General features: G+C 33.0%; 1 protein-coding gene across 9 annotated transcripts in view; it reads left to right on the top strand.

Moving 5' to 3' along the window:
- The window catches only part of EPHA5 (EPH receptor A5), a 385,548-nt gene that overhangs the window by 207,899 nt on the left and 163,716 nt on the right, over positions 1-13,933 (top strand). The window contains exon 7 of one of the 9 annotated variants that reach the window (XR_006265647.1): positions 393-2,127. The exons of 5 other annotated variants lie outside the window; for them this stretch is intronic. Coding sequence is in view for 2 of the 4 variants with exons in the window: in XM_043447889.1 (XP_043303824.1) it covers positions 6,546-6,577 (32 nt within the window). In the remaining 2 variants the exon portion in view is untranslated. Of the gene's footprint in view, positions 1-392; positions 2,128-6,545; positions 7,244-7,465; positions 7,743-13,933 lie in introns of those variants that run through there. 3 more of the 9 variants (XR_006265648.1, XM_043447890.1, XM_043447889.1) reach the window with 3 other exon arrangements.

Genomic DNA, 13,933 nt, shown 5'->3' with positions numbered 1-13,933 from the left:
GTTGAATCCCAGCCAATGCACATTTGCAAAACTCCTACACTGTGCATTTATAATGAGTTATTACTTTATTTAGTATATGCTTGGATTTTCTTTCTTATTTTTCATGATACTCTGAAACTACAATTTTTTTGGTTTTCTTAGAATAGGTGAAAGGCAGTGTGGGGTGTCTAAGTAAATTCCCATTTCATATTGTTATTATCTTAATGGAATTGGAGTTTTTAGATGAAGGAAAGCAAATAGAATAATGACTAATTTGCTTAACCTTAATCGCTGAGAAAAATTTATAGATAGATTTTAAACTCAAAATCAAGAAGCATTTTTCATTATTTGCTAAATCATCTTTGATGTTTACATTTTAAGAGTTGTGACCTTTGCTTTTTATTCCTTCTTAGGATCTCTGTACATATGAGCAACAATATTAATACCAAAAATATTCCTGCCCCTGCCAAGAAAAATCTATTTGTGCAAAATAAAAAACTAAATGACAGAAGAAAAATTCTGCAAAGACTTGTATATGATTTATATTGTAGGTGACTTTTTGACAACATCTGACTCGACTTATATTTAACTGAATGGATTTATTTTAAATGAGGACAGTAGAAAGTGAAATAATTGTCATATCCAACTTAATACTTGGAAGATTTTATGCTGCGATGTGGATGTTTGGAATCCCTATTCAGTGCTCTTCACACTTAACCTTATGGATTCTTTGATGTTCTTTCTTTTTAATAGTGCAAACACTGGTATAAAGAGCTTCCTATTACTTCAAAGATTCTTTATGAATAGCAGTGATATTTCTCATAACTTCTGTTATGAGAAACTCATGACTGTGACATATTCAGTAAGCAAAATCCAGTTTAAGTAAAAGAATTTTCTTCACTGGTATCACTGAAACTATGAATTCCATGCCTAACATAAGATTATAAGAGATTGATTTCATAAAGTTTTGTCTTGTGAATGTCATTACTAAATGCCCAAGGGAAGAGTCATCTGTCCTGAATGGTCTTCCAAATAGAAAGCTGCCTGGGAAATAGAATCTGTGAGATTCTCAATACATCCATGAGAACACGTACATTGCAAGTGGCAGAGAGAGTTTATCTTCTTTAAAACAAAACAAAACAAAACAAAAGCTGTTACCAATACTGTTTAGTTTCAATGCAAATATAAATTATATGCCTATGTTTGCATTCATAATATAACTTTGTCATGTACTAGATTAAACACTAGTAACAGCTTCAGCAATAAAAATCCAAACTGATATCTCTGTGTACTATACACTGTCCTCCTGGGAAAATATTAAAAATATATTATTTACTTAAAAACCATGGCTACTAAGTACAGTTTTATATTCTCAAGATTGCATTAATTATCATAAATTTTTTAGAGACCCGGCTAAAGAGTTTGTTTCCTTCTGTCTATATGAAGACATAGAGATTTCTGTTTACGCTTCCAGGTCCTGGAATAAAAATAATAGCTATAGTAGAATATAAAAACACTTAAAGCTCCTTCCATTAAGAGATGAAAGCTCTTTTTCCAACTGTTCAATCTGGGTGGGCTTATGATGTTCCTTGAGTAATAGAATATAAGAGAAATGAGGTGTAAATTCTTTAGCCCAGCCCTCTAAAGACTGGTAGCTCCATGCCCCACTTCTTGAAACCCTGAGATCATACTTTGCTGAGGAAGCCTGCTCTAGCCTTCTGGAAGATGAGAGCACCTTGAGAGTGTGGGCCCTGCCCTTCCCATAAGAAACCCTAGACTTGAGAACGAGGATGTTTGGGACAAGCCTAGTGCCCAGACATTTGATGAGCTGAATGCAGCCATGTGACTAAATCCAGACAAGACCTGCAGAAGTATCACCCAGCCAATGCCTAGACTTGTGGACATAGTAAACCATTGTTGAGCTAAGTCGCCAAATCTGGGGGCTTTTTCCTTACAGAAACTGGAAATTAATAAAATAGCCAGCATCTGTGGTATACTTCAAAATGCCTTGAAATGCTCTGAATACATAATGAATGTCACTTCATTATCACCTTCATCATTCCTCATTTACTGAGAAAAATTTTCACATAGAAAAATTGAATCCACTTACATAGAATTATATGTGCTCAGTCACTTCAGTTGTGTTTGACTCTTCGCTACCCTGTGGACGGTAGCCCAACAGGCTCTTCTGACCATGGGATTCTCCAGGCCAGAATACTGGAGTGGGTTGCTGTTTATCCTCCAGGGAAGCTTCCCCACCCAGGGATCAAACCCACGTCTTTTCTGTCTCCTGCATTGGCACGCGGGTTCTTTACCAGCAGTGACACCAGTAGATAAATCGGAATTTGAACCAGGCAATTTTGTTTCAGGAACATCATATTAACCAGTATCATTACATTCATTCTCAAAAGATAATTCAGAAATCAACATAGGTGATTTGTTCTTAAAATACAACAGATCAAACTTCTCCAGTAGCCCTGTTTTATGTATGAATTGTACTGTTTATCTATTTGCCTATCAGTCTGTCTACCTGATACCTGGTTTCTCTGATAGTTCAGTTGGTTAAGAGTCTGCCTGCAATACAGGAGACCCAGGTTGGATTCCTGGGCTGGGAAGGTCAGCTGGAGAAGGGATACGCTACCCACTCCAATATTCTTGGGCTTCCCTAGTGGCTCAGCTGGTAAAGAATCTGCCCGCAATGTGGGAGACCTGGGTTCAATCCCTAGGTTGCGAAGATCCCCTGGAGAAGGGAAAAGGTACCCAGTCTAGTATTCTGGCTTGGGAATTCCATAGACTATCCATGGTGTCGCGAAGAGTCCGACATGACTGAGCAACTTTCACTTTCACTTTTCTTTCTGTCTGCCTTTCTCTCCATCAACTTCAGTGTGCACATGTCCATTCCTCCCATAATAGGCATACTCTACTTGGTTAGCTGCATAATTATTCAATATCAATTACATTCTGTCACTTTATCTCTGTAAGTCTAGCCTGAGTTACTTTTATTAAAATATATCTGCTTGGCTTTTATCTCATAGTTCCTCTACCTGACTGTTGATCTCAAAAAGTCATTATTTAACAGTTATTTAGTATATTCTAGGCACAAGGCTAAATAATTTGCATTTGGTAGTCATTTAATTCTCTAGCATCCTACGTGGAATCTTCATTTGAAGCTAAGAAAACTGAAGCCCATGGTGTTTAAGAATTATTCAGTACTATAGTTATTGATGAAACTGAGATTTGAGTCATGTTTGGCTATCTCTAGTCACATAAATTCATATTTGGAAATAAAAATATAAAATATGCATTTCAAATTTAACTGTATAATATTAAAATTCTACAGAGATAAATATAATTCTATACCCATATATACTTAATTTTGCTAAACATATTTTATCCCCAGAATCAATGTACATATCTGCAAATATGTTATTTTAAAAATTAAAACATGTTTATTTACTTTCAAGACATTAACATTACAACAAACAATAAAACTGGAAAGGTCAAAAAGTCATTAGTTATGAATTTCTCAGGCTGAAGTTCAAGGTAATTCCTTACAGAGGGTAGATTATTTTAAAATAGGATTTGGGTAGGGTTTTCTATTGACAACAGTAGTTCTCAATAAAACCCCTTTTCTCTTTAGTTACCAAACAAATAATTTATGTTGACTTGAATAGCTGAACATTTTAGAATCAGCAAATACATTCATAGTTGATTCTTCTATTTCAAGATACTTAATTCCTTAGATTTCTTGTATAAAAGTTACACAGTCCTCAGTGTTGGTTCTAATAGTGTTACTGTTTCTTTCATCCCCATTCTAATAAAGAATAGACTGAAAATGCTTAAGCAGGTAAATTTGGGGTTTTATTTTATTTTTCCTATGTTTGGAAAATTTTGTAATGGTAAGGTTATCTACATAATAACCTAATGGTAAATAACTTTATATTTTCCTCTTAGCCTGTATTGAGAAGTTACAAGAGATTCGCAGATAAATCATGTCTTAAAAGTAAGCCATATATGACTAATTAAGATCACTGACTCAGTTCCCTTATTACAAGCAAAAACCTTATCTACAGTTAATCGTTCTTACTTATATTGAGCAGCTGATATTTATAAGTTGATTTATAAGTATATCAAAATACTTATAAGAAGTATGAAAATACCCAGAAAGTAGTGATTTTTCCATGACATATCACAATTGAGGAATATTTGGAAAGTAGTTTTCTATAAATGAGGGTTAATTTTTTCATTGCTATTTTGTTTTTCCTTTGGTTTTCATTGTAGTGATGGAGTATGATAATTGGCAAGTATAAGGTCGCAAATTTTGAGTTGGAGCCCGTTTGTAAGATACAATATTTCTCTTAATTTGTTTCTAGATAAAATCTGTATTAGGAATTAAAGTATTGAACATGATTATTATATTCCTAGGATATGCATGGTACATAGTTGGCCCCTATTTAATCTCCAACGGCAAGAAACACAATAACTCAGATTTCTGATTATGCTCATCATTCACCTTGTTTACTGGAATTAGAATTAAAAATGTAACTGATTCCTAGTCTCTTGAAAAACCAGATGTGCAAATTCACATGCATTTCCATTGTTTGGCCTACACACTTGAAATTAATGAAAGAGAAAGACTTTTTTGATATTTAAGAGAGTAAATTCATATTATGAATATAGTAACTCACTTATTGATGGTGATATTAACCTCATATTCTAAGTGGAGCAAAATGGGCATAAATAAATCTTATCAGTGGATGGCTAATTAAATAAGTGATGGAACAAATTCATGTATATATGATATTTACATTAACCTCATTTCTATTAATGCATGTAGTCTATAATAATTTTGATACCTACTATTAGAAAGACCTTATTCTAGGCAGTTTTCAGAATAGAGAAATCATAATCCTGTCTTCAGTGAGTTGTTCAGTTACTCAGTCACGTCCAACTCTTTGGGACCCCAGCACGGCAGGCCTCCCTGACTTTCACTACCTCCTGGAGTTTGCTCAACTCATGTCCATTCAATCGGTGATGCCATCCAGTCATCTCATCCTCTGTTGTCCCTTTGTCTTCCTGCCTCAGTCTTTCCCAGCATCAAGGTCTTTTCCAGTGAGTCGACTCTTCACATCAGGTGGCCAAAGTACTGGAGCTTCAGTTTCAGAATCAGTCCTTCCAATGAATATTCAGGTTCTTCAGTGGCTATAGAGTATAAAATGAGTAATTATATACATATGTATATATATATACACACATATGTATGTATATATATATATATACACATATACACAAGTAACTATAAGATAAAGTAAAAAGTAGTTCTATTAAGATTAGTAAATCATTGTGGACTTTCAGAAGAAATAGTAATTATTTCCAGATAATAGGATAAAATATCTCCTATTTCACGAAATACTGTTTGAATAAGGTCATTAAATGTAGGTAGAATTTGGACATATTGAGGCTGAAAAAACGTGCTAGACTGTGGAGAAGAGGTCTAAAAGCAGAGAAGAGTAAAAGCAGAGAGTAAAAGCAGAGAAGTATTGTAAGAGATTCATGTGAAGGACTTCAGGTGGTCCAGTTTGATTGTGCAGCATATGTGAGAGTGGGATTATAAGTTTGGAAAGATAAGTTGGTGCATGATTTTGGAAAGCTTTGATACCAGAGTAAGAATATTTAATTTTCTATGTATGGAAGACCCATTAATATTTCTTCATATGAAATTAAATTCATTCCTTCAAAATTTTAAGATAAAATAATTGAAAATAAAAATTTTAAAAATGAAGAATTATTAGAATATTAGTTTATATAGTCATTTATCATGTTATTGGGACCTCCTTCAAGAAAATTTTTCTTAAGCAACATTCCTTATAATGAGTCTAAATAGCATACATTTGTATGTTACACTGGCATCTCAAATAATCTAGGACCCTGATGCAATAGATATAGTATTGGTCAAAGTATCTACATTTGTAATAATTATGCCTACTAATTCTGGTGTAGAAGGTGTTGAGCTATGCTTAGAAAACCACTCTTTTAAGCCATGAGACTCCTCATTAAACAGAAAAACAATCCATTGTAGAAAAGCACATTGATTTGAAATTATGAGTTCTTGTATCCTCTTCTGGGGTGTACATTTAGAAATGATTGTTAACAAATATTAGTTTACATGGGCTTCCCTAGTTGCTCAGATGGTAAAGAATCAGTCTGCAATGTGGGAGACCTGGGTTTGATCCCTGGGTTGGGAAGATCCCCTGGAGGAGGGCATGGAAACCCACTCCGGTATTCTTGCCTGGAGAATCTCCATGGACAGAGGAGCCTGACAGGCTACAGTCCGTGGGGTCGCACAGAGTCGGACACGACTGAGTGACCAGGCACACATTAGTTTACATATACAATATATTCTCAAATCAAAGACAAATCGATTTTAGCAGAGGAAGACATGGAGGGTGATGTTATTATTTATGTAATATGTAAATTATAAAGTTCTCACTGTGTTTCCATAAATTCAACCATTCAGTTCTTACAATGACCCTACATATAGGCATAATGTTTTCTTCATTTAACAGATGAGGACACTTCATTTAAAGAACTTGCCTAAGTCATGTGTTAAATCCAGTACACACAAAGCCAGGCAGACTGATACCATACTCCATTCCATTAACCAGAGCAAGATGCAGTTTCTCCAGTGTGATCCTCCCTCTTCCATTCTTACAGGAGAAATGAATATGGTATGTTTATTTCAGTTCACAGATGAAAGTACATGTAGCTTATTAAAATAAGTTTAATAGTAGTGTAGTCTGGAGGTCAGTTCTATGATTATCATTTCTCTCCATTCTTTGTTGGTTTCACTGATTTACATTACACCCTAATAAAACAATGAAATTTATCATGTGGATGATATTTATTGCTACCGTGAGATAGCAAATAGACTCTTGGGGTTATGCATTTTCATGTACTAAGCAGTTTAATCAGATTGAGAGGAACAAAGTAATGATTTCATGTATATCAATGTGCTTCCATTGCTTGGAATGGAAAGGAAATTTTCATTTATTACAAATCAAGTTTGAGAATGTGGGTAGGTGGCATATTATAAATCAACTAATAATGTATGTTTATTTTACATGCTTTTTTTCCTCCCATAGCTGATGTACTTCAGTGGAATCATATTTGACTAATATAATTGTTTTTATGCACCTTTTATGTTGATTAAATTTTTAATTAAACATTTCCAAGACCCATTAATTACTTGGCTCCCTTCAAGCTCTCCCATCAGAAGTTAAGCAGCATATGTGATTAGTTAAAAACACAGTGTTCTTGTGACACACGAATCAGTTTTAACATTTCATCAGTGATTCTAAAACAAAGCGCATGTTTTTCCTTTTTACTGGTCTTTGACAAATTGGAGAAAACAGAACAGCTACCACAGTATGTTTAGACTCATAGAGTATTTTATTCTACTATTCTCTCCTTTCCTATTCCCATGAAGGGAAAGAAACTTGAAGAGCAGGAGAAAGCAGGATTCAGAAACAGAACCAGAGAAACTAATGCTGTGAAGTCTGCCAGGGTGGGCACAGGCAGTGAAGACCAGACTCTGGGATAGAAACTCCCTTGGCTCTCTTCTGAGAGTCTTTCTTTGAGTGCCAGACTGGCAAAGCCCTGTTCAGCCCACTCTTCATTGTCCCTATTTTCAAGCAAATTTGCATAGTAGTTATTCATACTGATTCATGGTTTTCCTTTTAACAAGTTTCTTTCTCCTCCCAGCTTTCCTTTGGCAGCCTTTACTATCCAGTTGAGTAGGAAAAATAATGCCCTTCTGAATGGCCCTGAAATCTGATCTTTCCTTGAACAGGTGGGAAAGGAGTCTTTCCAGATTTGATTCATAAAAATAAAGATATGTAGTTTTTTTTTTAACCATATGTGGTCTTTAAACAGAACAATTCCTAGACTTTTAGACTGAGTTAACATTTGTCTAATGGGTGCCTGACATTGATCTGAGCTAAATACACACTGGAAAGATTTTACATTTGATGAATTACCTTTCTTCCCTGTTTGCAGAGGGTCCCTTGAACATTGCATAGGACCAACACTTTTCATGATGCAGAATTTGTTCTTTGTCTTTAAGAATTTTCTTCCTGTCTAGTATTCAGTTATTTCAATACATATGAATATATACTATTTTTCTTTTTGGTCATCATTAATTTCTTAATCTCTTTTTTACCATAAAATTTATGTATCTTTGTTTGCAACACTTCCATTGCTGCCATACTTTTACAGTCAAATACATGAGATTAAAACATTCTTGACATATTTTATAATGATACAAATGCCCAGGAAATATGAGCAACAATTAGCAAGCCAATGACTTCTACTTAAACGATTGCTCACAACTGCTATTGCTGAGAGAATTTAGTTTTATGTTCACATCAAGTTCTTGAGTCACAATTACATGACCAAGGTTAGCTTGATAGAAAAAGCAATGATGTGATCACCTAATTCTATCCCTGTCTTATTCTCTTTTTCTCTACATGTAAACCTCAGTTAAATGTTTTCTCATTACCAAAAATTTTTGAGTGACCTTGGTGAAATTTTGCTTACAGTTACAGCATCTTTACACTTACCTGTTTTAAAAAAAATCTAGAATCTTAAGTGTTTTCAATGTGATAGAAAAGCCATACTGTTTTTATGTAATAAGTATGCTGTTCACAGTAATCTGAATTTAGATATTATTAATTCTATAACTTTAATAATTTTTTCTCAAATAGATGGTTATTTCTAAAAAATTCTGTGCCTTTCCAGGGCAGTTTTATTTGATCTAAAGTGTTGGCAGAGAATTAAAAATCTTAACATTAAAAAAAAATCTTAACATTAATTCATTTTCACATATTTTGAAAAGAAAGTTAGATAACAGATTGACAGGAGTGTTTAAAAATTTCATTCTTAGGAGGTGTAGAATTTTACTCTGCTACTCATATAACTTTTACACATAAAACCACTTAGGAATATTTCTCCACCATTATGTTAGTATTATTAAGTAAGCATAAATTTTCATATCTGCTGATACAGTACAATTAGAGAGAAAAATAGCTTACATTATGAGTATTATGAAATGATTAACCATGAAACACACTTTTGCAAATCTGTGTTCATATAACTTATAATACTTCCATGGAAAGAAAAGACATTTGAAATGACAGCACATTTTTTCCTTTATAGTTCAAAGATTATTCTCATTTATTACCACAAACTTTCCCCTTTAAATTTTTTTAAATTACTAGAGCCATTGTTTATATGCATAAATGTTGAAGAAATAAGTTCCTAAAAACTGTTGTTCAGTGAAAATGGAAAACATAGGAAGGAAAAAGAAAAATGAACGTCCTAGGAAAATTTTTTCCTTTTCTGGAGGGAATTTTTCCTTCTTCTTATTTAAAAATATTTAGTATTTTACTAAAAATATATAAATGCTAAATAAAACACATAATTAATATGGTGCAACAGCTGGTCTTACTTATGAATCATTTGAGCACTCTAATTTGCTCCTTGCTTCTGCTGTACTTTCTAATTTAAAGACAAATATTAGTCATTTTAGTTTCTTTGTTTGCATTCACAGAAAATGACACTGTTTAAAAATTGTTTTAAATGAATTCGTAAGCACTACAACTTTGCTGTCTAATTTTTAATTTGAGATCTCACAGCTATGGAGTATTGATTTATTTTGCTTTATTTTTTTTTTTAGCTGAGCAAGGTGGTGTACATTGTTTTAAGCAGTGGTCTGTCTCTGTCACAAGTTTACTTGGAATAGCTACCCCTTCCCTCCTTGTGCAATGTGTGTGTGTGTCTATGTGTGTGTGTCTCTCTATGTGTGTGTATGTGTAAAGTAATGAAGAATATTGCAGATAAGTTTTCTGACATTCCTTGGCAATTAATATTTTTTATGAATTACATTTTCACTAACTTTAAGAATGGGAATGTTAATTTATTTGATATGACAAAAATTCAATATTTCATGTGGAAAGAAATGCATATTAATCTCTGTTTGATTAATTGTGCAGTAATTGATTATGAATTTTAACTGCTGCCAGACTAAGTAGCAAGTACTGAAGTGGTTAAAAAACTTATATATAAAATATACATAAACAAGAATAACAGCATTTTGAAGAAAACTGAAAGTACATGAAACTTTTCAATAAAATTTTGTGTTTTTCCTCTCCATAGCCCGTTATCCTAATGAGTCAAAAATATTTCACTGGATCTTTTTCTCAACCTACTCACCTCATCTTTACCTGTACAATAATTTTAAAGAAAGGAAATATGAGCTTTAACTATCAAAAGAATGTGACTTTGTTATAGATATGTTAATTAGCTTTACTGTGGTGATCATTTCATAAAGCATACATGCATCAAAACTTCACATTATACACTTTGAATATATACAATTTTTATCTGTCAATCATGTTTCAGTAAAGCAGAGAAAATATCACTAAGTTAAAAAGTAAAATGACTGTTGGAAATATACAGGAGAAAATGATAATAATTAAACTAGAATTAAAAAAAATCCTTCTTGCAGCAGTCTTCTGAATGTCTTGTGTCTACTTCCTCTTCCAGACACCTTCTGTTCCTGCTCACATTTAGGAATCCTTCCTTCTAAATGACAACAAAACCCAGTCAGTCATAAACATCTGACATTGCTGATTTATATGTAGCTGAACACAATGTCAGCCCTACTTAGATTATTCTGGGATTCTTGCTAGGCAGGGGGAAAATGAAATCTCATATTAAGAGCTCTTGAATGTGGTTATGAAAAGTTGCCATCATTTTAATAATACTTTTGATAAACAGGTTTTAGCCATGCTCAGGAGTGTATTTTATTTGCTTTCTATTTTATATTGTTTAAAATATATAATTTTATATTCTTGCAATTTCATAACTATAAATTCAGTTGTTATAGAAGTGTCATTCTATTCTCTGAATGTCATATTTAGTTGTAATAATTATATTTTTAAATATGCCTTTTGTGAAAACTTTGAATTAATATGCCTAATATATATATAGATGGTGATTTGAATATAGTTGGAATTATATTCTAAAGACAATTGTGGTTTTTCATTTTTTTTTCAATTTTGCTTAAAAATTTTTAAGTACTGTTGCCTTTCGGATAGTCAGTGTATGTAATGCAAAATATCTCACAGAAGCAAGCTATTTTTCACTCAAAAGTGATTGAAGCCACCTGTTCTATTAGCCAGACTTTATCATGGAAAGATGGGCACTTCTGAACAGCCTCTAGGGTGCTTCATAAGTCTTTGAAGTACCATTAGAAGGACTGTGATGAGGAATAAGGTTTCACTGTTCATGCTCCAGGCATTAGTCAAAACAGTCTCATGCATGAATACCCTTTTGAGACTTATAAAGTTATACTTAAAGAGGCAAAGCACTGCTCTTCTTTCAATTTTAAGAGAGAGGATAGAGGAGGAAAAACCAATATAGGATTTGTACTGATGGATTCTTTGCTACAATTACTCTGAGGTTGTTACAGAGTATTACACTATGCTCTGACTTTAGAAAGTGAACCAATTATTTGGAAAAATAATGGGGAAATCAGTATGTAGCTACCTTCCTTCAGTCAAGAAAAATGAACTGATGTTTTAGTATGTCACTTTCATTTTTTTAATCCAAGGTTTGGTCCAGTATTTTAATTAGTCTCCAGTTTTAATTATTTGATATAATTTGTAATTAGAAAAAAGATGTTATTTCTAATATTTCCTCTAATCACACACTTTCCATTCTGTGTTGAATGTGCAAGTGAAACAGGTGACTGTCAGATTTTACATTGGTCTAAATGTCTGCCCTTCCATGTGGGGTGCTGTCTATGGATCTGTGTTTATGAGACTCTGAAAAGCGCAGTGATAGAAGTGTTCTGTGTTCCGCTTTGTAATGGTAAAACAATTCAAAGAAACAAAGTATACATAAAATGATTTAAGATGCTAGAAGGCTGAAACATAGACATTTTTCCTCTCCTTAGATTAAATTCTCTTTCTCCTTAGATTAAATTCTCTTTTTTCATATGCAAAAAGAGCAATAAAATTTCTGTAGTTAAATTCTGACTCCTCTTCCTTCTCTCTCACCGTCTTCCCAGAAGAAACCATGATAATAATATTGTTTGAATGCATGTTTATATTTTACTAAAACTAGGCATTAATGTAAAAATCCACACTTTATTTTTTAATATATATTTGTTTATGGCTGTGTCAAGTCTTAGCTGTAGCTCACAATGTCAGTAGGTGCCTCATGGCATGTGGATCTTAGTTCCCCAACCAGGGCTTAAATGCACATCCCCTGCTTTGGAGGGCAGATTTGTAACCAGGAGAAACCAGTCCCAAAATCTGTACTTCAAAATGTGATATATCATTACTTTTTCACATCTTGCTTTTTATTTAAATATTTTTTAGAGTAGTTTTTGTTTCACAGTAAGATTGAGAGGAGCATATAATGATCTTCCTACTCCCATGCATGTGCCACTTCCCCTGTTATTAACATCCCTTGCCATCATTTTACTGTTGTTATAATTAATGAACCCACTGTGATGCATGGTAATCATCCAATGTCCATAGTTTATCTTAAGGTTCACTCTTGATGTTGTACATTCTAGCATCTTGCTTTTTTAGTGCTTTTGAGACTTGTCTACGTTGATATCTGTAGTCACTTGCTGGGGCTGACCTAACAAAGTATCACTAATTGAAGAAATTTATTGTCTCATGGTCATGAAGACTAAGATTCCAAAATCAAGTCATTGACCAGGCCATGCTCCCTCTGAAGCCACGAGGGAAGGATCTGTTCTAGATTCTGGTAGTTGTTTTGGTTGGGGGCAGTGTGGCCCTACTATTCATCAGAGGCTCTCCCTGTGTATGTTAATCTGTCCGTGTTCTCCTTTTTATAAGGACATTGCCATTTTGGACTAGGGACAGCCCTGGTGACCATATTTCCAAAGAACGTAACATGCACAGGTTCTAGGTTTCAGAAATTCAACATTTTTGGAATGGCTATAACAATGCCTACATATGAACTTTACTGAATATAAATGCTATATGATTATACTACAGTATAACCATTCTTTCACTGAAGAATAGTTTGATTTTGTCAACTTTGTTTTCTATTACAACCACTGTACGTATCTTCTTCTGCCTAGAGTTTTGTTGGGCCAGAGATATTGAATTGAAATTCTTGTATTTTAAATTTTCTCCTGTTTTTAAGTTTAAAAGTGTGCTAAAGTATATACTTTCAAAAATGTGAATCAATGCAAAGGATCTTTTCTCCCAGACTCCCTCTAATGTAATTTTGGGTATTAAAAGCCTCTATTTTTGTTTTCATTGAATTTTTATGGATTTTTTTTAAAGAGTACTAAAACTTTTTATATGATTCTGGGCATTTAGGTTTATTATATGAATAGCCTCGTAATTTTAAAACCATTTATTATGTTGAGATATTCCTTTTAAAAATTTATATTCACTAGATAGAAAATTTTTGGCTTTAACCCATGCATATCTCTTTTATTAAACTGTGATCTGTTTTTTAAATTTTGTTCCACATTATTTTTTTATTTTCAAGTTTTATTTTCAGTATTTTCTGCATTGTTTGTAATTTCTGTGTCAATTTAAAAAACCCTTTCCTGGTGTGTGCTGCAAAAATAGTCTCATATGTTTTCATCTCAAAATATGTATATGTATTTGTATTTTCAAATAATTTAATTTGTCTGTAATTTGCTTTCTGATGTAATATGATCCTGGGATCATTTAACACAAATGATTTGCTTTCTCATGTCATTTAAAAAAATTGTCATTTTTTATGAGCTTTTAATAGTGACTCTATAATATATAGCACATTTGTATATACATGACTCTTTTCCTAAACACTTAATTGTGTTTCTTTTTTTATAATTACAATGGAATAATTATCACTTGGT

The sequence above is a fragment of the Cervus canadensis genome, chromosome 26 (genome assembly GCF_019320065.1).
Source record: "Cervus canadensis isolate Bull #8, Minnesota chromosome 26, ASM1932006v1, whole genome shotgun sequence".
Lineage (NCBI taxonomy): Eukaryota > Metazoa > Chordata > Mammalia > Artiodactyla > Cervidae > Cervus > Cervus canadensis.
Note: the sequence above shows the minus strand (reverse complement) of the source record. Positions and strands in the feature narration are given on the sequence as shown.